Source organism: Xyrauchen texanus, chromosome 13, assembly GCF_025860055.1.
Source record: "Xyrauchen texanus isolate HMW12.3.18 chromosome 13, RBS_HiC_50CHRs, whole genome shotgun sequence".
Taxonomy (NCBI): Eukaryota; Metazoa; Chordata; class Actinopteri; order Cypriniformes; family Catostomidae; genus Xyrauchen; species Xyrauchen texanus.
The window spans coordinates 25,142,942-25,167,110 of record NC_068288.1 but is presented as its reverse complement, the minus strand read 5'-3'; the positions used below and the strand labels follow the sequence as shown (position 1 = coordinate 25,167,110).

General features: G+C 38.0%; 1 protein-coding gene across 2 annotated transcripts in view; it reads left to right on the top strand.

Moving 5' to 3' along the window:
• The window catches only part of LOC127654082 (leptin receptor-like), a 47,314-nt gene extending 27,049 nt beyond the window's left edge, over window positions 1–20,265 (top strand). For both annotated transcript variants that reach the window (XM_052141062.1, XM_052141061.1), the window contains exons 12-20: window positions 30–181; window positions 420–573; window positions 5,464–5,546; window positions 5,920–6,133; window positions 9,801–10,004; window positions 10,122–10,199; window positions 10,703–10,796; window positions 17,274–17,349; window positions 18,612–20,265. In XM_052141062.1, the coding sequence (XP_051997022.1) occupies window positions 30–181; window positions 420–573; window positions 5,464–5,546; window positions 5,920–6,133; window positions 9,801–10,004; window positions 10,122–10,199; window positions 10,703–10,796; window positions 17,274–17,349; window positions 18,612–19,412 (1,856 nt within the window). In that variant the 3' untranslated portion in view covers window positions 19,413–20,265. The remainder of the gene's footprint in view (window positions 1–29; window positions 182–419; window positions 574–5,463; window positions 5,547–5,919; window positions 6,134–9,800; window positions 10,005–10,121; window positions 10,200–10,702; window positions 10,797–17,273; window positions 17,350–18,611) is intronic.
• Window positions 20,266–24,169: the final 3,904 nt, after the last annotated feature.

Genomic DNA, 24,169 nt, shown 5'->3' with positions numbered 1-24,169 from the left:
GGTGAATTTTCCTCTGTTTTTTTCTCCAGTGAAACCATCACCTCCCACAGTATTGGAAGCGTTCACTTTACACAATAAAACCTTAAGTCTGCGGTGGAGACGCCCCTCTTTACCAGTGTATGACATGCAGTATGAGGTGCGTTTCGTGGCTTTTCGTGGGAAGGCTGATATGCAATGGGAGGTAGGAAAATTGGTTAAATCCATGTCCTCAGAAGAGATATGATTTGTTTGGTGAGAAACGATAATATTGAAGCCAATTTTTACTATAAATTCTCCTCCGTGCTCAGTCAATCTCCACTTTAACTTTCACATTCTTCTTTTGTTTTTGATGATTCACATTCTTCAAGCATATCGCCATCTATAGGGCAGGGAGAATCATTTTCTGTGGCATTTATGGATGCGTGTTGTGTCCCTTACAGGTTATCGGCCCTCTATTAGAACCGCAAGCAGAGATTCTTCTTGAGCAGTCCTGTGTTCGGTATAAGGTACAAGTGCGCTGTAGAAGACTCAATGGCTCTGGATACTGGAGTGACTGGAGCAAGAGTCACATTTCCATTGTTTACAACAGAAAAGGTAATGTTATACATTTTTATGTTAACATTTGTAATTTATGATAAGATATACACAGTGCTGGGTAGTAATGGACTACATATCATTTGGATTATGTAATCAGATTACAACAATCAAGTACTTGTAATTAGATTCAATTATATTTTAAAATACTCGTAATCAGTCAGAATACAGTTACTTTTTAAGGATTACATGTTAATTAGGCAACGGCAGTAAATTGTTCATAATTTATTGATCACCGTAATTTTTCTCTTTTTTTTTTAATCTAAACTTTTTCACTATAAATCAGCCTACCTACCATATACACTACCAGTCAAAAGTTTTGAAACACTTATTCATTCTTTATTATAATTTTTCTTTTCACATTTTAGAATAATAGTAAAGTCATCAAAACTATGGAACATAAATGGAACTATGGGAATTATGTTGTGACTAAACAAAATCCATAAATAAATCAAAACTATGTTATATTTTAGCATCTTCAAAGTGGCCACACTTTGCCTAGAATTTGCAAATATGTACTCTTGACATTTTCTCAACCAACTTCTTGAGGTATCACCCTGGGATGCTTTTTAAATAGTATTGAAGCAGTTGTTGGGCACTTGTTGGCTGCTTTTTTTTTATTATTTGGTCCAAGTCATTAATGTCAATAAACTTTTTTTTTTTTTTTTTTTAATTATTATTACATTTGAGCTTTTTAATGAAATAAATTAATATGTTGGCACAATTAATTACAAAACTAATTTCAAACATTTAAGCATTTTTTAAACATTTTTAACATCATGAGTAACATTTCAGTCAAGTGATTTCGGAAACTCTTTGAGTGTGAGAACACACACACTGTCCTGAATCGGGCTAATCAGCCGGGAGGGGGATAAAGACAGTTCGGGGGAGAGAGAGAGAGAGCCATATGCGGCTACTGTGTGTGTGTCCATATGTTTGTGTTTAAATTTATTTAAATTAATTTATCACATTAAAACTCACGTTGACTGTTTAGCCAGGAAACAAAACAAAGACGCACACACACACACTACACATCTCTCTCTCTCTAACTGTCATCCCGTCCCCTCCATATCGCTCTCTCTCTGATTAGACAACTCAGCGCTAGGTGTGCGTCATCACGGTCCGGCCACGCCCTCCTGCTCGTCACATTCATATTTCATAATTTTACATGCACATGCATGGTTAATGCACTTTTCTTTTTTTTTTCTTTTTTTGGCCAGCCTTCCAACCCCCCACTTTTCTTTTTTTTTTTCTTTTTTTGGCCAGCCTTCCACCCCCCACCCCCCTTCAGAGGACACCTTTATTTTAATTTTAAATCAAACAGATTGGTGGAAAGACGGGTATATGTTAGATCATACAGGACAATAACATGTTTCAAAACAGTTAATCTTTAAGGAAAACATGAAAAATAAAATAATACACAAAATAGTACATATGTATGTATGTATGCATGTATGCAAAAGATTTGGGTGTGGATGTTAACAATTTAAAGAGAGAGAAAAAAAGAAAGAAAAAAAAGTGTGGGGGGGGTGACAAAATGAAACAAAAACATTGCTAATACAAATAATAAGATAAGAGATATATAAAGAGAGTAATAGAGAAGGAAGGGAAAATTGTCTGTGAGTGTGCTTATTGGGTATGATGTATTATATTATTTGGGAATTGGATGTTATAGTTCCTCCACTACAACAATGAAAAATTGGGAAAAAATGGGAAAATGATGTAGCTGTTTCTCCTGACACAAATCTGCAATAATACTTTCTCAATAACCACCAACACAAACTTGGAACTCATACAATATAAAACTATCCACAGAACACACATCACCCAAGACTAAATGTTTAAAATGGGACTGGCCGATACAGGTATTTGTTCACAATGCACTTTAGGTAACACAGATAATTACCTCCATGCCACTTGGACCTGCCAACCAGTTCACTCCCTCTGAATAGCAGTAACTAACAAACTCTCTCAGATCTTGGGCTGCAGAATTCCATTGTCCCAATCACTATGTCTACTGGGGATACTACACAAATTACTCTACCAAATAAATGTAAAAACCAGCTACTCATTTCTCTAACTGTCGCTAAGAAAGTAAACTTTCTAAACTGGAAATCCAAGAATGCTTGTCACATCACTCACTGGATTAATCTACGCACAGAATATATCTCAATAGAAAAAATAACCACTTACAAAACAACCAATATATCAGCATTTAATGAAACATGGGATATATTTTTAACCTCTTTCAAATCAAATCCACCCCAAGACGAGGCCATGCACATACACACAGTACTGTGCAAAAGTTTTAGGCACTTGGGGAAATGTTGCATAGTGAGTAGGTCTTCAAAAATAATGCCATAAATAGTTTTCATTTATCAATTAACGTCATACAAAGTCCAGTAAACATAAAAAAGCTAAATCAATATTTTGTGTGACCACATTTGCAATCAAAACAACACCAATTCTCTGAAGTACGTACACCTGGATACAGTTTTTCTTGGTTGTTGGGAGATAGGATTTTCCAAGCTTCTTGGATAATTCACCACAGTTCTTCTATCTATTTAGGCTGTCTCGATTGCTTCTGTCTCTTCTTGTAATCCCAGACTGACTCAATATTCAGTGGGGGGCTCTGTGGGGACCATACCATGCAGGGCTCCATTATTCTATTCTATTCTATTTGCAAAATAAATGTTTTGAGGCTAAAATGTATATTTCCTATTGACACACTAAACCTGAAAATATAAATAACCATCTTAAGACAAATGCTTTTGTGAAGATTATGTGCCTCTTTTGCACAGTACTGTGTACAGTATAGAGTGTATATAGTGCATATATATATATATATATATACAACGATCAGCCACAACATTAAAACTACTGACTGGTGAAGTGAATAACATTGATTATCTCATTAACAGTCAGTTAACAGTCAGATCTTGAATTTCATGTTTTGGAAGCAGGAAAAATGGCAAGCATAAGGATCTGAGAGACTTTGGGTCAGAGCATCTCCAAAATGGCAGGTCTTGTGGAGTGTTCCCATTATACAGTGGTTAGTACCTACCAAAAGTGGTCCATGGAAGGATAACCGGTGAACCAGCAACAGGGTCATGGGTGCCCAAGGCTCACTGATTCATGTGGGGAGCGAAGGCTGTCCCATCTGGTCCGATCCTACAGAAGAGCTACTGTAGCTCAAGTTGCAAGGTGTCAGAACACACAGTGCATCGCAGCTTGCTGCTTATGGGTCTGCGTAGCTGCAGACTGGTCAGAGGGCCCATGCTGACCCCTGTACACCACTGAAAGTGCTTACAATGGGCATGTGAGCATCAGAACTGGACCATGGAGCAATGGAAGAATAGTGTAGTATTCTCAGTTCCATTTAATATTTTACCATATTTAATTCCACTTTGGATAATCCTGCAGAATTGTAATGCCTGCATTCACAAGTTATAAACATTCCCTTCACCATTTGTCATCTCTTAACAATGTATTTCTTACATCTTTACCGTGGTGCAGAATTGTCTCCTAGATCAAAGCTGAGTGCCCCTCAGCGAAGCTCATGCTGAGACATGTTTCAGTAGTAAATATTGACAATTGATTGACGTCAGCATTAAAGGGTAGGGTGTAATCACTCATTCTTTTTGTTACATTAAGTATGGGGTTATAGGGATTTTCCACACCTTATCCTAGTTAAGGGAAGATTCAGGTGGAGGGTTTTGTCAGATGTCAAATGATAGACAACATTGATATATTCCATTTTGTGATGAGCAGTGCCTGAAGACAACACCTTTACCATTCATAACATTCATTTCTCTGCTACCAGTTCAAAGAAATGTGAGTTCCAAGCCAAACAACCAAACAGCTCATCATCCAAAACAAGTACTTCTGGAATGCTCTTCATAAAGTTGAATATTTGTCCAAAGCATTGTGGCAAGTGCTTAGAGCTTCAAATAAGCTCATAAATAAATTTTGCAGCAAAGCTTTAAAGACCCAAACCCAATTCTGTATCAATGCATATAATTTATAATGCACAGTAGTGTGGTGTGCAGGGCTGGACTGGTAATCCGGCATACCGGGCATTTTCAGGGTGGGTCGACGCACTTTGGGGCCGATCAGGGGTGGGCTGGCCACCAGGAGAACCAAGCTGGCCAGAGGGTCGGCCTCGAAAACGTGCAGAATGTGCCGCGTTAAGCTAAAATGAGCTGCCGCGTTATATAGAACGGACCACAAAACGGCACCGCGAATGCCAAAAAGGACAGCGAACCCCCCCGCTAAAATTTTGGGCCAGTTGCTATGTAAAATCTCAGGCCGATTCCTCTAGTCTAGTCTAGTCTATAGTCTAGCCCTGGTGGTGTGTACTCGTAAATTAACATTTGTGCTATTGCACTATAAAACACCGTTCAAAACGTAAACATAACTATAAATGCATACAGCTGCAAATCATTTTAAACTCCTTTTACAATCACTTTTTGGATGGTTAAAAAAAAACTCAGACACGAGTTTCTTAATTTCAGTTTTGCACCTAAAGTGCTTGTTCACCCGAAAATGTATATTCTGCCATTATGTACTCTCATTGATGTTGTTCCAAACCTGTATTACTTATTTGTTTTGTGGAACACAAATGGGCATATTAGATTACAGAAGTTCTATATTTGAGATCTTAGTCACCATTCATTTTTTCTCTGTACAATGAAATGAAGGTGACTGAGGATGTCAGTCCCTAACATTCTGCCTAACATCTCCTTTTATGTTCCACGGAAGAAAGAATGTAATGACAGAATCTTTATTTTTAGGTGAACTGTCCCTTTAAGCATTGTTTGGTGGAACAATTTTGAGGGGTTGGACATAAACTGTTGTGTAAAATGATAACTGTTTGGCATGTAATTTCAGCACCAGAGATGGGACCAGACTTCTGGCGCATTATTCAAGAGGATCCTGAAAGGAATTCAACAAATGTCACATTGATCTTCAAGGTTGGTCAAGATGCTGTGCGTGATTTAAAGACTAAAAGGGATAGTTCACCCAAAACAAAATTCTGTAATCATATCCTCACACTTTTATGTTGTTCCAAACCTGTGTGACTTATTTTATTTTTGGAACACAACAGGAGATGTAAAGAAGAATTATAGTTGCAGTCACTGTTCACTTTCATTGCGTCTTTTCTCCATACAATGAAAGTGAATGACATTTAGGTGAACTTTCCCTTAAATATATGTGAAAATTCTATAAAAATAAGTACAACAGTATCACAATGTGCATTTGTCCCTAAACAACCCTCAGAAACTTACGGACCACTTATTAATTAATGCAACACATTGTATATCTTTTTCGCCATACTTTTTGCAGTCTGCTCTGGCAGGAGATCCATACAGTTGTGTGGAGGGACTCTTGATTGTGCACCATGTCTCAGGGGGAGCCGTGTGGTCGAATGAAACAACTTTGGCTTCATTTCACTCATTCCAGTGGAGGGAGGATGCACACACAGTCACTGTAATGTCTCGCAATGCTCTGGGCATATCTACATGGAATAGCAACATGACGCTGTTGCATCAACCAAAACGTGAGCTGACATGCTTTTCACACTTCCTGTCAGTCACACATCTTTCACATTTACCCAAGCTTTTTCAACGTTTTCAGTCCCCAATAGGACTATTTTTTTTTATTTCATTTGATTATTTATATACTGTATATGTATGTATATATATATATATATATATATTTAAAAATTGTATGTTTATAACGCAATGCTCCCGAGATGCTACACAAGCACGTCTGACGCTTGTTGAAATTGACGGGCCCTTAAACAAGCCCTCATAATAAATCTCGAACTGATTGACAAATTTACTTGTGAAATGGATTGCTGTGAGCTGTATGCCAATGATTGGCTTATGTTCAATAATATGGTAGTAAACAATACTTTGTATTCTAAAGCCGCTTTTTGTATTGTCTTATCAATGATCAACTCTTATAATATATATATATATATATATATATATATATATATATATATATATATATATATATAATATATATATATATATAATATAATATATAATTTTTTAAATATTTAAAGATAACTATGTATAATTATTTCATCATTATATATTGAATTATTTTTATACGAGCGGCTTTCGGCAAATATTTGTATATGCGATTAATTAATCGGGACATCATGTAATTAATTTGATTAAAAAAATTAATCGATTGACAGCCCTAATATATATATATAATATATATATATACACTCACCTAAAGGATTATTAGGAACACCTGTTCAATTTCTCATTAATGCAATTATCTAATCAACCAATCACATGGCAGTTGCTTCAATGCATTTAGGGGTGTGGTCCTGGTCAAGACAATCTCCTGAACTCCAAACTGAATGTCAGAATGGGAAAGAAAGGTGATTTAAGCAATTTTGAGCGTGGCATGGTTGTTGGTGCCAGACGGGCGGTCTGAGTATTTCACAATCTGCTCAGTTACTGGGATTTTCACGCACAACCATTTCTAGGGTTTACAAAGAATGGTGTGAAAAGGGAAAAACATCCAGTATTCGGCAGTCCTGTGGGCTGAAAATGCCTTGTTGATGCTAGAGGTCAGAGGAGAATGGGCTGACTGATTCAAGCTGATAGAAGAGCAACTTTGCCTGAAATAACCACTCGTTACAACCGAGGTATGCAGCAAAGCATTTGTGAAGCCACAACACGCACAACCTTGAGGCGGATGGGCTACAACAGCAGAAGACCCCACCGGGTACCACTCATCTCCACTACAAATAGGAAAAAGAGGCTACAATTTGCAAGAGCTCACCAAAATTGGACAGTTGAAGACTGGAAAAATGTTGCCTGGTCTGATGAGTCTCGATTTCTGTTGAGACATTCAGATGGTAGAGTCAGAATTTGGCGTAAACAGAATGAGAACATGGATCCATCATGCCTTGTTACCACTGTTCAGGCTGGTGGTGGTGGTGTAATGGTGTGGGGGATGTTTTCTTGGCACACTTTAGGCCCCTTAGTGTCAATTGGGCATCGTTTAAATGCCACGGCCTACCTGAGCATTGTTTCTGACCATGTCCATCCCTTTATGGCCACCATGTACCCATCCTCTGATGGCTACTTCCAGCAGGATAATGCACCATGTCACAAAGCTCGAATCATTTCAAATTGGTTTCTTGAACATGACAATGAGTTCACTGTAATAAATGGCCCCCACAGTCACCAGATCTCAACCCAATAGAGCATCTTTGGGATGTGGTGGAACGGGAGCTTCGTGCCCTGGATGTGCATCCCACAAATCTCCATCAACTGCAAGATGCTATCCTATCAATATGGGCCAACATTTCTAAAGAATGCTTTCAGCACCTTGTTGAATCAATGCCACGTAGAATTAAGGCAGTTCTGAAGGCAAAAGGGGGTCAAACACAGTATTAGTATGGTGTTCCTAATAATCCTTTAGGTGAGTGTATTAGTGTTGTCAAAAATATCGATATTTCGCTAAATATCGATACTGAAATATCTGAACGGTAACAATACTAATTTCCCTAAGTATCGATACTAGCCGAGCTGTCACTTTCACTTCTCTCCAAAGGCGCGTTGACAAACACCACACACACTCGCACTCCTCTCATTCGCTCTGGTTAAATAGCAAAAGTGAAGTGAATGTAAAGATGGCGAGTGCATGCGGCGCCCCCGCGACCAGTTTTGTTTGATAAAGAACACAGCAGGAGTGCTATCTGGAAATATCTCTGATATGAAGCCAGACATCCCAAGTCTCCCGGAAGTTCCGGGAGTCTCCCGCATATTGATAGCTTCTCCCTGATGCCCGCAATTTAGTTCAAATCTCCCGGAATCTATAGCGCACATGCGAGACAGAACATACAGCACGCATAACATAGATAGCGCGTGCACGGCAGAGAGGGAGAGAGCGAGAGACCTTATGAAAGCTAGTCAACCCCAACCCCCCGTTTAAGTATCTTTTGTTGACATTGAGATTGGATTTGATTTGACTTGGAAATACAAAAGATTGCACTTTTTATTTACTTGCACTTTACTGGTTTTTGAATGTATGGCAATCTGAGAGGCTTTTGAACAAGTGCAATACCTCAGGACATTTTGTTCATGTAAAATATACCTCATTGTCATGTTCTAGACAGTTCTACCCTCTTAATATTGTGGCAGTTTTTTTCTCTGTGGTATCGAAAATGGTATCGAATATCGATATTTTTCAAGGTATCGTATCGAAGTTAGAAATTCTAGTATCGTGACAACACTAGAGTGTATATATATTAGGGCTGTAATTACATGACATCGATTAAGGCCCCCAAATAAACAAAATTAATATAAATAATGCATAATAATGTAAATAAATATAATATAAAGGACCTATAATAAATATATAATAAGGATTGAAATTCAGTTTAAATTTTGCATTATTGTGACAGATGAATATAGCATTGATTAGACAAAACAAAAAGTGGCTTAAGAACTCAATATATTATTCGTTTTACTCTCATAACATTGAACAAGCCAGTTGACAGCCAACATTATCAATGTTTCCAGTTCTCACAGTACGTGTGATTTTTTTTTTTAATTGTCGCGCTATGAACATTTGCATGCCCCAGACAGTCTCACTGGATTTCAATATTTAGAACGGTTTGTCAAGTTAAATGTAGTGGAAACTTTGAAAAGCATGTCTCAAGATTCCTGTATTCAGTTACTGTGCTTTCTCCTAAGTGAGCGGTTCTCATTCTGTGGCTGCGCTGCTTGTGAGGTTTGTTGAGGCACGTTGCCACCTAAAAACAGATGTACTACAAGCTTGGATTGCTCGTTAACACATTATTATTATTATTATTATTATTATTATATAATTAATCACACTAAATTAATGTGTTAAATTGACAGCCCTTGAACATATATATTATATATATATATATAATTATTTCTTAAGCAAAATATGTTTCCATTTTTGTATATTTTTGTTGATGGCATTCTTCGTTTTATCTCACCCAGATCTTATTTTACTCGCTAATTGCTTTGATTGAAGCTTTGTGTTGTTTTGATGGAGAATAGTTAGTTTCTCTCAAAATAGTACAAGGTTTCTTCAAAAGGTTTTGATGAGATATTAGATGTATCCTCATAAGTGTGCAATCGCAATACTCTATTCCACATAGCAATGATTAAACTTTTCCTTTGAGTTAATAGTAGCCTCCTTTTTCTTTCTTTTTTTAGGACGATGTGTACGTTCATTCAGTGCAGTGGCAAATGCAAGCTGTGTTTATCTCTCGTGGGCACTACTATCTGATCAACCAATGCCAAAGTCATTTGTCATAGAGTGGTTAGACCTGAACAAAGACCCCGAACAGGACAGGTCTCTAACTGAAAGAATACAATGGGTCAGAGTGCAATCCACCTCAAGGGATCTCTCTCTTTGCCGTATGCTATGAACCTTTATTTTTATACATACATTTTCATATCAGCAAGTGAAAAATTGAAAGATATTTCAAATCACCTCCTTATAAATGATCAGTGATAAAAAAATGTGTTATACAGGACGTTTTTACGGATCAGAGGAGTTCACCTTGTATCCCGTGTTTGTGGATGGTGAGTGGGAGCCGGTACAATGCAGAGGTAGGACTGATTATATTGATATCAGCTCATGCAGGCATTGCATAATGTGCTCTTATAGTTGACATAGATGAGATATTTGAATGTAATCTAGAATGTAATTTTATGTAGGCTCTTTTTGAACACATGGCACTTTAAAAATATTAAGTAAATATTATATTGAAATTAAATGTATGGAAATCAAGTTACAAGTACAAACTGTATAAATGTTTCATCGGATACCCCCCCCCCTTAAAAATATTAATTAAATATTTTATTGAAATGAAATGTATGGAAATCAAGTTACAAGTACAAACTGTATAAATGTTTCATCGGGTACCCCCCCCCCAAGCCATTTTATATGACTGAACCAATCTTTCTATGGTATGTTAAGCCAACAAAAGTAAATGTTAAGGGTTTGATCATGTACTGTAGAAATAATAGCATGTTACATCTTTGTGCAATGGGATGGTTTTTAATTTTTTTGTTAAATCAAGTTTAACTTCAATGTCTTGTTTGTCATGCAGCTACTAGGGGAGACCCTGCAGCATACATGCTCCTAATGATCATTGCATTCCTGTCAGTGGTGCTGTTCGTCACCCTGATGATCTCCCAAAACCAGTAAGGCCTGCAACCACCTTCTCATAATCATGATAAATATGGTTATTGCATGAAGTTATGGGAGTCTAGGGAGGAGAAAGCACAAAGTGAAACCGTTATTTGAGAGTAATGGATAAATCTCAAGAGGAACCAAGGAAAAAAGGGATCCTCTTTTGGATGGCCCTTGGAAAAGTTCCAGCAGGTGCAGTGGCCAACTAAGGCCAACTAAGCAGGCAAGGCTTATTACAGGGTTCCCACACTTTTTGACCAATTAATTTCCATGACTTTTCCATGACCTTACTGACATCACTAGTTTTACTATAAAAGGGAATTAAACATTTTTGAGCTGAACATATCAAGATATTTTTTTATATTCACTATAACATTTTCTATAACTTACCTATCCTGATTTTTTTGCTGTTGTTGTTATTAACCATTTTTATTGATTCCATTCATAAAACACACAATCAAAACATAAAATACGGAATCAGTTATATACATTAAACCCCTTCCATCACCTGAGGGTGATCCGTCTGCCAATCAAAACTCCGGCTAAATTTCTATCCCCAATATTAATGACCGTCCATCGCCTAAGATACTGAGTCTGTGGCAAAATGAAAATTGAGTGTCCAGTACGTCACACATAAAGCTCTGAATCCTCAACAAAAATTCTTGGATCTTAACACATCCCCAAAAAACACGGGTTGTGTCCCCATCTTCTGATTGGCATCGCCAGCAGGTGGGTGTGTCTTTAAGACCAAGCCTATACAATCTAAAGGGGGTCCAATAGAATCAATGTAAAATCTTAAATTGCATCAGACGCACCCTTGAATCTCTAGATGTAGACTTGGATGTTTTTTAGAATCCTAGCCCACACTTCCTCCTCCAATTCCAAGTTTACATTTTTCTCCCATAATCTCTTGAGAGAAGTTGAAGCTCCATTCCCCAGACTCTTAATTAATAGTGAGTAATACACTGATGCCTCATGACATTATCCAAAAGCAGTCATCACCAATTCCAGAGTATCTGCCACTTTAGGGAGGTGTATTCTACTCCCAAAAATAGTACAGAGGAGGTGGTGCAGCTGTAAATACCTAAAACATTTTGAGATTTAGATATGGGTATCCTAAAATATTGAACCATATTTTCAAAGGATCTCAACATTCCACTCTCACACAATCCACTCTGACCAGCAGAATGGGGACTTATTAATACATAATTTTGGGTTTAGCCATATGCTTGAGGTAACATTTAAATAAATGTCTGAATTAAAGTCTCTTGACACTTCTGTCCATACCGCGTGCAAATCCGAGATACCGGGGTGTAACTTAACATCTCCGGTTAGTTTACAATTCATTTTAATAACATTAACCTTCCCAATCATAGATAAATGTAATGAAGCCCACCTACCCACATTGCTTGAACCTTTTTTTTTTTTTTTTTAAGGGGTCAAAATTAAGTAAATCACAAAAATTTTGCTGTGAATAAAATGCCCAAATACTGTGGCCCTGTTAGGGACACTGGAAGGCGCCCGGCTGAAATGCCGTTTCTGGACAGTATGCTGTCAGAGCCAAAGCTTCAGATTTAGACCAATTAACTCTGTATCCTGAGAACTTGGATGAGGAATTAATAAATCTGTGGAAGCAAGGCATAGATCTAGTGGGGTCGGAGACGAATAATATAGTATCATCTGTGTAAAGCAAAAGCTTATGCGCCATACCTCCTGCCACCACCCCTGAAAAATCATTTTCCTTTCTTATCGTGGCTGCTAATGGTTCCAGGAAAATAATAAATAAAATAATGGTGAAAGAGTAAAATAATGTGGAATTAATCTATTTGTTTGTACTGCCACTACTGGGCACATACTGTCTATAAAGTAACTTAATCCATCCAATAAAAGTATTCCCAAACCTGTATATTTCCAAAATCTTAATATAATCCCATTCTACAATATCAATCGCCTTTTCGGCATGAAGTGAGTTGGCAGTGAGTCTGATCATTCGCCACCGACCACATGATATTAATGAAACACCTAATGTTATCAGAAGAGCTGCAGCCCTGACAATATTTTAATGTCTAGCTGGATCAGGTAAATTGGACAGTAACTCTTATACTCCCTTAGATCTTTGTCCTTTTTAAGAATCAGACTGATCTGGACTTGTGTCATGGTTGGAGGAAGCTTTCCATTCTTTAATGATTCTATATAAACTTCTAACAATAGTGGAGCCAGTTCTGTAGAATAAGATCTTAACAATTTAGTGTCTGGCCCCGGCTTAATTACTTCGCCAAGCTCCTCCAAGGTTATCTCAGAATCAAGAGAATTGTTTTGCTCAGTCATTGTAACGCGCACAAGAAGGGACAGTCACAATGTCGAATAAAAACAGCTTTATTCGCTAAACAGGCAACAGTACAAAAGGGCAAATCCAGTGAAGAGTCGTCAAGGGGGAGCGTGAGTCGAAAGCCGGGGAATCAAGATAGGGTAAAGGGGCAAATCCGGGAGAGAGTGGTCAACGAGAGCGGGAGGTCGAAGCCGGGAAACAGGACACAACTAGACGGGACTACCGGGAGCAAAAGACAAGGGAAACTAGGGGAACACTAGCGCTGACAGAGCGAAGAGGTAAACTAAACACAATAACCAACAGGCGTGAGACGAAAGGGTTGTGATATATATAGGGGCGAGTGCAGGTGTAAACAATGATGGGTGATCAGACGGGTGCAGGTGAAACTAATGTGGTGACGGAGAGCGGGCTTGCGAGCCCGAGGAGGGAGACCTGCTAACGAGCATGAGAGCTCGAGGGAGCAAAACGAGCGTGCAAGCTCGAGGGAGCAGAACGAGCGTGGAAGCTCGAGGGAGCAAAACGAGCGTGCGAGCTCGAGGGAGCAAAACGAGCGTGCGAGCTCGAGGGAGCAAAACGAGCGTGCGAGCTCGAGGGAGCAAAACGAGCGTGCGAGCTCGAGGGGGCGGAACGAGCGTGGAAGCTCGAGGGGGCGGAGCGAGGGAGCGGGGTTCGTGACAGTCATCAGTTTAGGGAGGTCTAATGGTTCCACAGAGTTTGTAATATCTTCATCAGTAGACAAAGATGTGGAACTATAGAGATCAAGATTCTTTAAAAGCATTATTAATATCAATGGCTGAGGTAAAACTTTCACCACCAGATTTCACTGAGGGAATGGTAGAAAAAGCTTTGCTTCTCTGCTTTATATATCTAGCCAAAAGCTTCCCTGCTTTATCCCCGTATGTATGTCTTGCCCTGAATAGCCAAAACTCCACCTTCTGCAACAAAATAGTATTATATCTATATTTCAATCGGGTCAATTCTCTAAAGCCATCAGACGACATTCTGCGCTTTAGCTCTGTCTCTGCACTTTTAATATTCCCTTCCAACTCCACAAGTTCTCGTGCTTTCGATTTTTTGATGAATGAGGCATACTGTATAATCCGACCCCTTATAACCACCTTAGTTGCCTCCCAAGCCACACCCACAGAGGATACTGAGGACCAGTTGGTCTACATTTAAACTTTAACATTTGTTGGAATTCAGGATTTCACAAAAGGGATACATTAGTCGCCAGAGCATGATCTGAGTGAGACTAAGATATTTCGAATTGAGCAATCAACAACAGAAGAAATGAGGGACTTAGATATATATATATATATATATATAAAAATCTATTCTAGAATAAATCTTTTGGACTGATGAAAAAAAATTATAGTCTCTACCAGATGGGTTCCAAAGTATCCAAATATCTGTAAGACCAAGATTTTTGCACATCCTTTAAAGTGTCAGTGTTGCTCTATGGGGCTTACATAATTTGCTTCACTATGATCAAGCACTGAGAGCATAAATGGATTAAAGTCTCCTCCCAATATTATATCATGTCATGAAGGGTGCCAGCGGCTGGCAACATCCCTTTAAGATCTATAAAAAAGCCCTGATCATCAGTGTTAGATGTGTAAATATTAGCCAAAATCAAACTTTGCCCCTGAATTTCTGCTAAATCTATAATGGCTCTTCCTAATTTATCTTTAATCTGTTTGAGACATTTGAATTGTAGATGCTTACTTATCAGTGTAGTGCACTAAAGAAAACATGTCCAGCCCATATCTTCCCAAATTGTTCAGTATCCTGCGGGGAAGGATGCGTTCCTTGAAGAAATACTATATCATATTTTTACATTTAAGAAGAGAAATAACTTTCCTTCTTATTATACGGTGCCAGAACCCATTCACTTTCCATGTGACAATCCAAAATAAAATTATAAAGACATATTCTAACATTAGTGCAACAATTAAACCCCAAACTTTCCTGCAAACCAAACAGACATAAAAAAGAAAAACACATTAATCCCGCACACAACAGCGCCAACTAGCATTCATCCCTCTAATCTCAAACAGTCCATGTATGCCTACGAGAGCTCCCGCAACAACTTTGCCTTTGGATTGCTCAAGTCCATTTTTTCTATAAAAATTTTGTAAAACAGAATTACAGAACAGAAGATAATCTATAAAACAAACTCAAGCCAATAGGAAGAATAAACACAAATAATGTGCAGATTCATCCACATAACTGTCCCGAGGGTGTTCCTCCACAAAACAAACTCCAAGCGGAACAGCACACACACAAAAAAAGGTTGTTCAGTTTCCTCAATCAAACGAATGTTCAGTGAGCCGGCCCATTCGACTGCTACATGAGTGCAACAAATGACCCAATCACTCCAATGTCCTGCAAGAAATATTCCACAAAAAAACTCTGAGGCATAAGCACAAAGAACGTGCAGTTTCATCTGTCCCAAAGGAGTGCTGCTACAAAAAACACAAAAAAGAAACAAAAAAGGCGCTCAGTTTCCTCGGTTGATCAAGTGGATGTTCATTGAGTTGGTCCACTTGGCTCTAACGTGAGTACCACAAAATAACTTACTCTGTCCATGGACTTTATAAAGGACATTGCTTGCCTGGGACATGTACATTTTGTACGGCTCTCCTTAGCATCTTTTATCAATTTGGCCAGGAACATCAGTGTAAAAGCAACCTTCCGTTGATGTAAGAATTTCTTACATTCCTTGAGTCGATCACATTTCTCTCATCGAATTCTCAAAGTCTGGGAACAAGAAAATGCATTCGTTCTTCTAAGATAGCCTTCCTTTACTCCTCGCCTCGTGTAACACGAGATCTTTATAAGCAGACTAGGAAAGAGCTCGTCCAGGAATTTCACCATATCCCGACCTTCTTCGTCATCAGGAATTTCAACAATTCTGATGTTATTCCACCAGTTACAGTTATCCAAGTCCTCCAGCTTCTCCCGGACGCGCTCCAAATCCATCTTGGTTGCTAGTGGATTAGCAGCTAATTCCCTCTCCAATGACTCCAGATAATCGATCCGTTTCTTGACATCCCCCACTCTTGTAACCACCTCAGTGAATTTCGTCTCCATGGTAGAGATCGATCGACGTATTACAGCAAGATCCTCCAAGTCCGCAACGACCTTCGTATGCATTGTCGTCACGTTCAACAATTCTCGCTTCTCAGGCCAAATCAGCTTCCGGCCTTAAGGCCTGCTTGGGGGCGTTAGCTTGAGCACGTAAGTGTCTTTTTATGTCTCCCGAGCCCGAGGATTTTGAATTCTTTGACATATTGTCTTCCTAGAACAGATAAGGATCAGGGTGTATCGAATCTCACCGTTTATGACATAAAAGTATTAAAACTAGCAAAATGAGCAGATCTTGCTCATCGCTCATCCTAACTTCCCATGGCGTCACGTGACTCCCCCTCCTGCAAACAATTTTAAAGTTGCAGTAATTTTTTTAACTTGTCCTCTTGGAATTACACCGACACCTATTGGTATGGATACAGCATCATTTAAACACAGTAGTTATCCATAATTAATGTAATCCATGTGTTTAAGTGTCCAATAACAGGGCGAGTTCTGTAGGATTGGGTTGGTCACGTGATCCTACCATGGAAGCCCCCATTAGGGGGCCCTCTTCATGTATAATAAAACAGCTTTTATTAGATACTTTTATTGAGGTCTTCATTTCATGTGAGTAGTAATGATTTTATACATTGATTTTATATTCAAAATTACTGTTCATACTTTTTAAAACGAGTGCACCTTTAAAATTATCTGATGTTTCCACTTTCCAGGTTTCTCCATGACTGTACAAACCCTGTTTGTAAAATACTGTATAGTGATAATATTTAGTGATTTTATTTGACAAAAGAAAAGAAAAAAATAATAGCTGTAGCTAAATAAATGAGGGTAGATATTTCACATGATCCTCAATGAAATAACTTAGAAGTAGTATTCATCTGCTTAGACTTGATTACATGGTATTTCCTGTTAATACTTGCCTATGTGAACCACAAAAAGGGACTTGCACTATAAACGCACAAAAAACATAATAGAAAGACAAAATGGTTAAAAATTGTGTTTATTTTTAAAGAAAGCCCATTTTTTTAAAATGACATTTTAAATTAATCCCACAATCTATACCTTGCAGGATGAGAAAACTGATGTGGAAGGACGTTCCAAATCCCAACAACTGCTCTTGGGCCAAGGGAATGGACTTCAGACAGGTCAGTGTGAATGGCCTTTATATAAAAAAAGCTAAACATGTTGTTCTCCTTTGAAATTTGCTGTCATACAGTATAAATATATCGATATTTAGTGTTCCTACCTTGGCATCGGGGGCTACAGAGGTTGGTTTAGATGCATTTGAGAAATGTATGTGATCATCTTTCTCAAGCAGAGTGCACATACACTTTTAATCAAACAAATTAAATTAATGAACGAAGCCATAAAGCATTCTTTAAATGTCATTATTTGTCCAACAATTAGGTTATTATACTATAAATCAGAAAAAGAAGGTGATCAATGAGAGGCTAGGTACATTGTTATTTCAATAAATTCATCTTAAAAGTAAAGTGTGTAGTTTCTGCACCATTACCTGCACCCAACAAAATAGCAAATAAAATGCCTATGTTCAAAAAAAGTTTCAAACACTCCCCACCCACTTCATTAGTTGGACAAACATAAATACAGTCCTGCTCAAAACTCTCCCCGTTGTTGCTATGGCCAGCCCAGTCAAGGTGCTCAACTAAATCTTTGCAATTTCATTTGCAATATCCCCCCTCAACCATACAAGGACAACCACACAACACATACAAGAAGTACAAATAACGATAACAATACTCCTATGTGTAATAGATAAATTATACAATAAATGTACAGTACGATAAAAAAATAAATAATAATAATAATAATAATAATACAAATAAATAAAAACAATTACATTAAAAGTTAATTCTCATCTGCATTTTCAAGTGACAGATCAATGGTATCAATATAATTGAACAAAGGCTTCCATGTTTTATGAAAGGTTTTCAAAGATCCTTTTAAAGAAAAACGAATTTTTTCCAGCTTTAAACACAAAATAATTTATTTTATCCATCGATCATATGAAGGAGGGGACGTATGCTTCCACTTAAAGAGAATAAGTCTTCTGGCCAATAGTGTGGTGAAAGCAACAACCTCTCGTATTTTTGAGGGCAGATTAGGCTTTAAAGGATTTCCAAACAGAGCTGTAAAAGGGTTTGGAGTGGCTGATATATTAAAGGTTCTTTCAAAAGTCTCAAATATTTTAGACCAAAACTCTCTCAGTCCTGGACAGGACCAGAACATGTGAGTGTGATTGGCTGGAGATTGTCTGCACCTATTGCAAATGTCGCTTCTGTTTGAATATATTTTGGCATAGTCTGGCATTAATACACGCTTTACTTTTAATGCTGAGACAAAACAGTTAGAACATTGCCAAAATCTGTCTATCGCTCCTTTGCAGATTGACACCATGGAGAACTTGTTCCATCACCCAGAAGGTCTCACTGCCTGTCCACTACTGCTAGTTTCTGAGAGCATATGTGAGGTGGAGATAATTGAAAAACCTCATCATCCTACACTTGAACATGAAAAAGACAATGAAGTTCTCCTTTACAACTCAGAAGACATTGAAAGGACAACCATCAGCTCTCCTCTTCTGGAGTACTCCTCAGAACCTCTATCTTTGGAGGCCTCCAGTTCTGCTGCTACTCCAGAAACATCAGGCCAGTCTTCAGTGACGTACTCAACCATTCTCCTCATTGATCAGCCTGGGCTCCTTCGAAAGCAGCAAGAGAGCCTGAGCAGTTCCAGCGATGAAGGCAACTTCTCCGCCAACAACTCAGACATTTCTGGCTCCTTCCCTGGGGGATTCTGGGACCAGGAGAATCATGCTGGCTCTGACAGCATCAATCCTTGCCATTCCAGCTCCTACAACTCTGTGGAAGAGTTTTCGGAAACATCAGAACAAGAGGACGAAGCCTCAGAAAGCCCAGGCGGTGCAAAATACCTCTACTGCCTTGATATGAATGAAGAGGAGAAGGACGTGGAGGAAAAGGAAAAGACAGAATTTAATGAGGAAACACAAGCTGGATGGGAGAAGAATGGAGAATTCCCATTCTGCAAAGAGGAAATAGATTTGGGAGTGGATCCCAGGCCTCTTTTGGAGTGCAAAAATTCTACGGCCAGTGATTCGAATGCTGCATCTCACAGTATTCCTCTTTATCTGCCTCATTTTCAAACTGAATGCATTAATCCACCCTGATGTAATTAGAACAGCTCCCCCTAGTGGTCATGTTCTTGATCTTTGATCTGGAGGTCAAATACTGTATGAAGATGCCTCATTGACTTTCCACCCTCAGACTGTACTTGTCAACATTTACCACCTTGCCCTGATCGTTTCATGCATTCTGTAACAAGTCACCAATTGCCATCCCAGTGTTACATGCATTATTTGAAATAACATTTATCATCGATTTGACTCCTTATTTGTGTATTATACCTTTGAGGGATTACAGTCAGATCCTACAGGTTCAGTTGTTAAGGGCATTCACAGTTAAACTCTGAATGTCTCACTGATAGGTTGATGATTAATAAGACTGTAATTACTGGAACTTGCTGCTTTCCACTCTTTATTACATCGTTCATAAGCATTTGAAGGCTGAAGTAAAATCTTGAACAGACCACACTTACTTGAATGTAGTACTTTAACTAGAAGAGTTTGAAGGACTTTCTTTTTTCTCCTTGTGTGGCATTGATAACACTGGCTACAGTCATGTTTTAGCTTCATAAACTGCAGTTTAATGTCCAGTTTAAGTGGCATCCATTAAGATATCTGCTTTGTGAAGAAATAGCCTCTCATGTCTGCATTTGCATTGGGCTTAATCATTCAATATGAATGTGTATTTTGTCAGTGAGGTCTGTGTTCTTTTAAAAACTCAAATATTTTGAGCATAAAATGTGGTCTATTTTCATTGTCTGATATTTTCCAATGAAAAGATGTTTGAATGCAAGTGCAACATATATGGCCAGATTTATTCACTGACAGAGTATCGGTAAGAATGTGTATTCAACATACAGGTATTTCTTGTCTATTTTTCTGATCCAAATAAACTATTTATTGCAGTCAGATGTTGTTATGTGACTCTATATCCACCACATCATTTCTATTTTGGTTGTCATGTAGTTTTGAGGGAAAGGCTAAAACGGTCTCCTACTCTAGAGTCTAGGGCAATGATTATCTCTGCTCAGTTCCTGAAAAGTAGTAGTTCTCAAATTAACTTGGCCTATGTAACATTTATAGTGTTTTGTGCCAACAATATTATATTAGACTGACAAATGCAGGAAAAAAAAATATTTCAAATACTGTACATAAATATGAATAAATTGGGAGAAGCTGAAGTGAATTTCTCTTATGAATATTATATAGTTTAGATCTATTTTGCAAATCACAAATTCCCCTCAATAATTAACTAATAATTCTGTCATTACTCACCCTCATGTATTATCAAAGTCATATGTTGTTATTTTGTCTGTGGAACACTTTTGGTTCTTCTTTTCTGTACTTAAATGACAGTTAACATTGACCATGTCTGTAAAGTAAAAAATAGTAAACGAATACAACAAAAACCTCTTTTTCAGTCTTCTTAAATAGCTTTGTGTAAAGAACCTACCCAAATTTAAGTCAACCGCTCGTCAGACGCACAAAACCGCTTCACAAGCAGGTGAAAACCTGCAGGTTTTCACCTGCTTGTGAAGCGGTTTTGTGCCTCATGTCCAGCAGGAGCGGTTTTGTGCTGGCCATGGCCAGCAGGAGCCATCTCTGCTCTTCAGGACTGTTCTGAGTGTACTGACTGGCACATGTTCAGGGAGGCTGCAACATATGGCGATTCTACCAACTTGGAGGAATACACAGCATCAGTGACCAGCTACATTAGCAAGTGCATTGATGATGTCACCTTCTTCAAGACCATCACCACACGCTCCAACCAGAAGCCATGGATGGCTGCTGAGGACCCGAGACTCCGCCTTCAGAGCAGGCGATAAGGCAGCCCTAAGAACAGCTAGGGCCAACCCCACACACCCCTCACACAAACTCTTTACCCTCCTGCCGTCTGGCAAGAGGTACCGAAGCATTCGGGCCCTCACGGCCAGACTATGTAACAGCTTCTTCCCCCAAGCCATCAGACTCCTCAATACTCAGAGACTGGTTTGACACACACACACACACACACACACACACACACACACACACACACACACACACGTGTCCTGAGTTGCACTATAATTATTGTCACTTTATAACTGTCTGCTACCTCAATAACTGCTATGTGCATAGAACACTATCTCATAGTATGTTATGTTTATATTTTTAGAAACTGTCATCTTCTTGCACTACTGTGTACTGGTCGGCGCTGCACTGTCTCTCACTGTGCCTATTGTCCTGTTCATTTTCAGAAATTTCTTGTACTGTCCCGTACTTTTTTCACATGTTTGCACGTGCACTTTATATAGGTATATATATAGGTATTTTATTTAGTTGTGTAGTCTCATGTGGTCCTGTGTTTGTCCTATGTGGTTTTTATGTAGCACCATGGTCCTGGAGGAACGTTGTCTCATTTCACTGTGTACTGTACTAACTGTATATGGTTGAAATGACAATAAAAACCACTTGACTTGACTTGACTTGAAAACTTAAATCTTGCATATCGGTGAGCTGTTAACTGAGGAGATTATTTATTGAGTTGAGCTCTGAACACAAACTTTGATGTTAATGAACACATTTTCCTGTTGAGATGGTTCTTTTGATTAACTGTTTGATTCCTTACTATTCAATGAGAGTTGAATTTAATAGGCCTATGTTTACAGGCACATTACTATTGCAATAAATATATATTGGGGCAATGCCATCTGTTGCTGGGCTCCCGTTCTTCTATTCTATTTGCAAAATGAATGTTAGGGAGCCATAGATATATATATATATATATATATATATATATATATATATATATGTTAAAAGCAAGTGTTGGACAGTACGTCCCTGAGAACTGAACAAAGACACAGGTTAGAAAGCATCACATGCTAATAAACAAAGTGAACCCTTCATTGTCCATGCACAATGTGAGCAATGTTTTCAAGTGCAACTTCTAACATTAAATATAATTTTGTTTATTTTGTTCTTGTTTTAAAAAGTATTCTCACTGTATTCTAACTGACATAAATAATTATTCTCCAAGTCAATGAACCCATAATGATCTGTTTCGAGCACGACCGACAGATGGCACTATACGATTGCATTTTAAATGCCAACATAAATACTCCTGCCATATCAGTGTTCAATTATGTAATAAGACATGCACACTTTTCTGTGCTGAGTCTTTGCATGCCATGACTGTCCTAATTACATAATATATAAAAAAATATTAAATATAATGCAATTTGCTTTAAAGATATTTACATCTAAAACAGCCATAAAGACAGAGCTTCCATAAAACCATTAGGGTACTTACCTGTCATTAATATTACACATAATGCAGCATGCTTGATCATGCCTTATGCAATGTTTAAGATGGTTAACTGTAATGTGTTCAGCTTCCAAATATGAAAGGGGGATATTTCCTTATACCTCTTGAGATGAAAAAACGGACTCAATCCAATAACAGTTTAAACAATAGGTCAGACTGCAATCCTCATTTGTTCTACTCTTTGACACTGCTCCTTAATCTACATAAGACAGCTTTAATTATCTCAACAGGTCAGCTTGTCATACATACTTTCCTATATCCTGCTTTATCCAGATCAACAAATACACATCTGTACTTTTGGAGAATCCCTTGGCAGCTCTATGCGCAACATTAAATCTGATCTAGATCTGTCAGTCATCGCCTAGCATCCCAGAGAGGGCTGTTTTTCTCTGATTTGTACCATGCTTTGTATGGATGCAGGAAAACGTCTGGACTTTATATTAGTACTTTGAGACACTACTTTGATCTATCTGTATGTTGGATGTGTCAGTCAGTTTTGCAGTGAGTTTTTATTTAAGCTGCACATTTGAAACACCATAAAAAGGTTGACATTGTCTCTGATCTGTGCTTTGTCAATTATTTACCATAATTTCAAGTCCTCTAGAATAATAAATAATAAAAGGGGAAAAAGTAGCGATAGCCACTGGTGCTCATTTGAAAAAGGGGTAACAAAAATGAAGATTAATTAAAACATCAACAGCTGATCAACAAGTAGGTGTGGCTCACAAACTAGCGTAAGGTTGCCAAATATTGAAAATAGTAAAAACCCTAATCCTAAGTAAAAAATAACCAACAAATAGTGCTCTTAAAACAACAGCAACAACAACAAAATCACACACACACACACACACACACACACACACACACACACACACACACACACACACACACACACACACACACGTTGATCTACCTATCATTAGGAGGACTTTCCATAGACATAATGACTTTTATACTGTACAAACTATAGATTCTATCCTCTAAACCTAACACAACCCCTAAACCTAACCCTCACAGAAAACCTTCTGCATTTTTACATTTTCAATAAAACATTGTTTAGTATGATTTTTAAGCGATTTGAATTATGGGGACACTAGAAATGTCCTCATAAATCACATTTATAGCATAATACCCTTGTAATTACTAATTTGTAACTTACAAAATTGTCCTCGTAAATCACAAAAACACGCACACACACACACACACACACACACACACACACACACACACATACATATGTTAATTCATATCAATATTTATAAAAACCTACAAAAAACGTGTAAAAATCTATTTCTTCATTAACACCAGGTAAAGTAATGGCACGGTTTTAAGTAGACGGTTTAATATATTACCACCTCTTGAACATGGTTGGATTATATTCTTGTAACTCGAAGGGAGCCATCACTACAATGGCCTGCTTGCTTATAATATTTTGCCATTGGATATACCAAATTGAATGATCCCATTCATGGTGGGGCAAAAATATAGATGATGTATT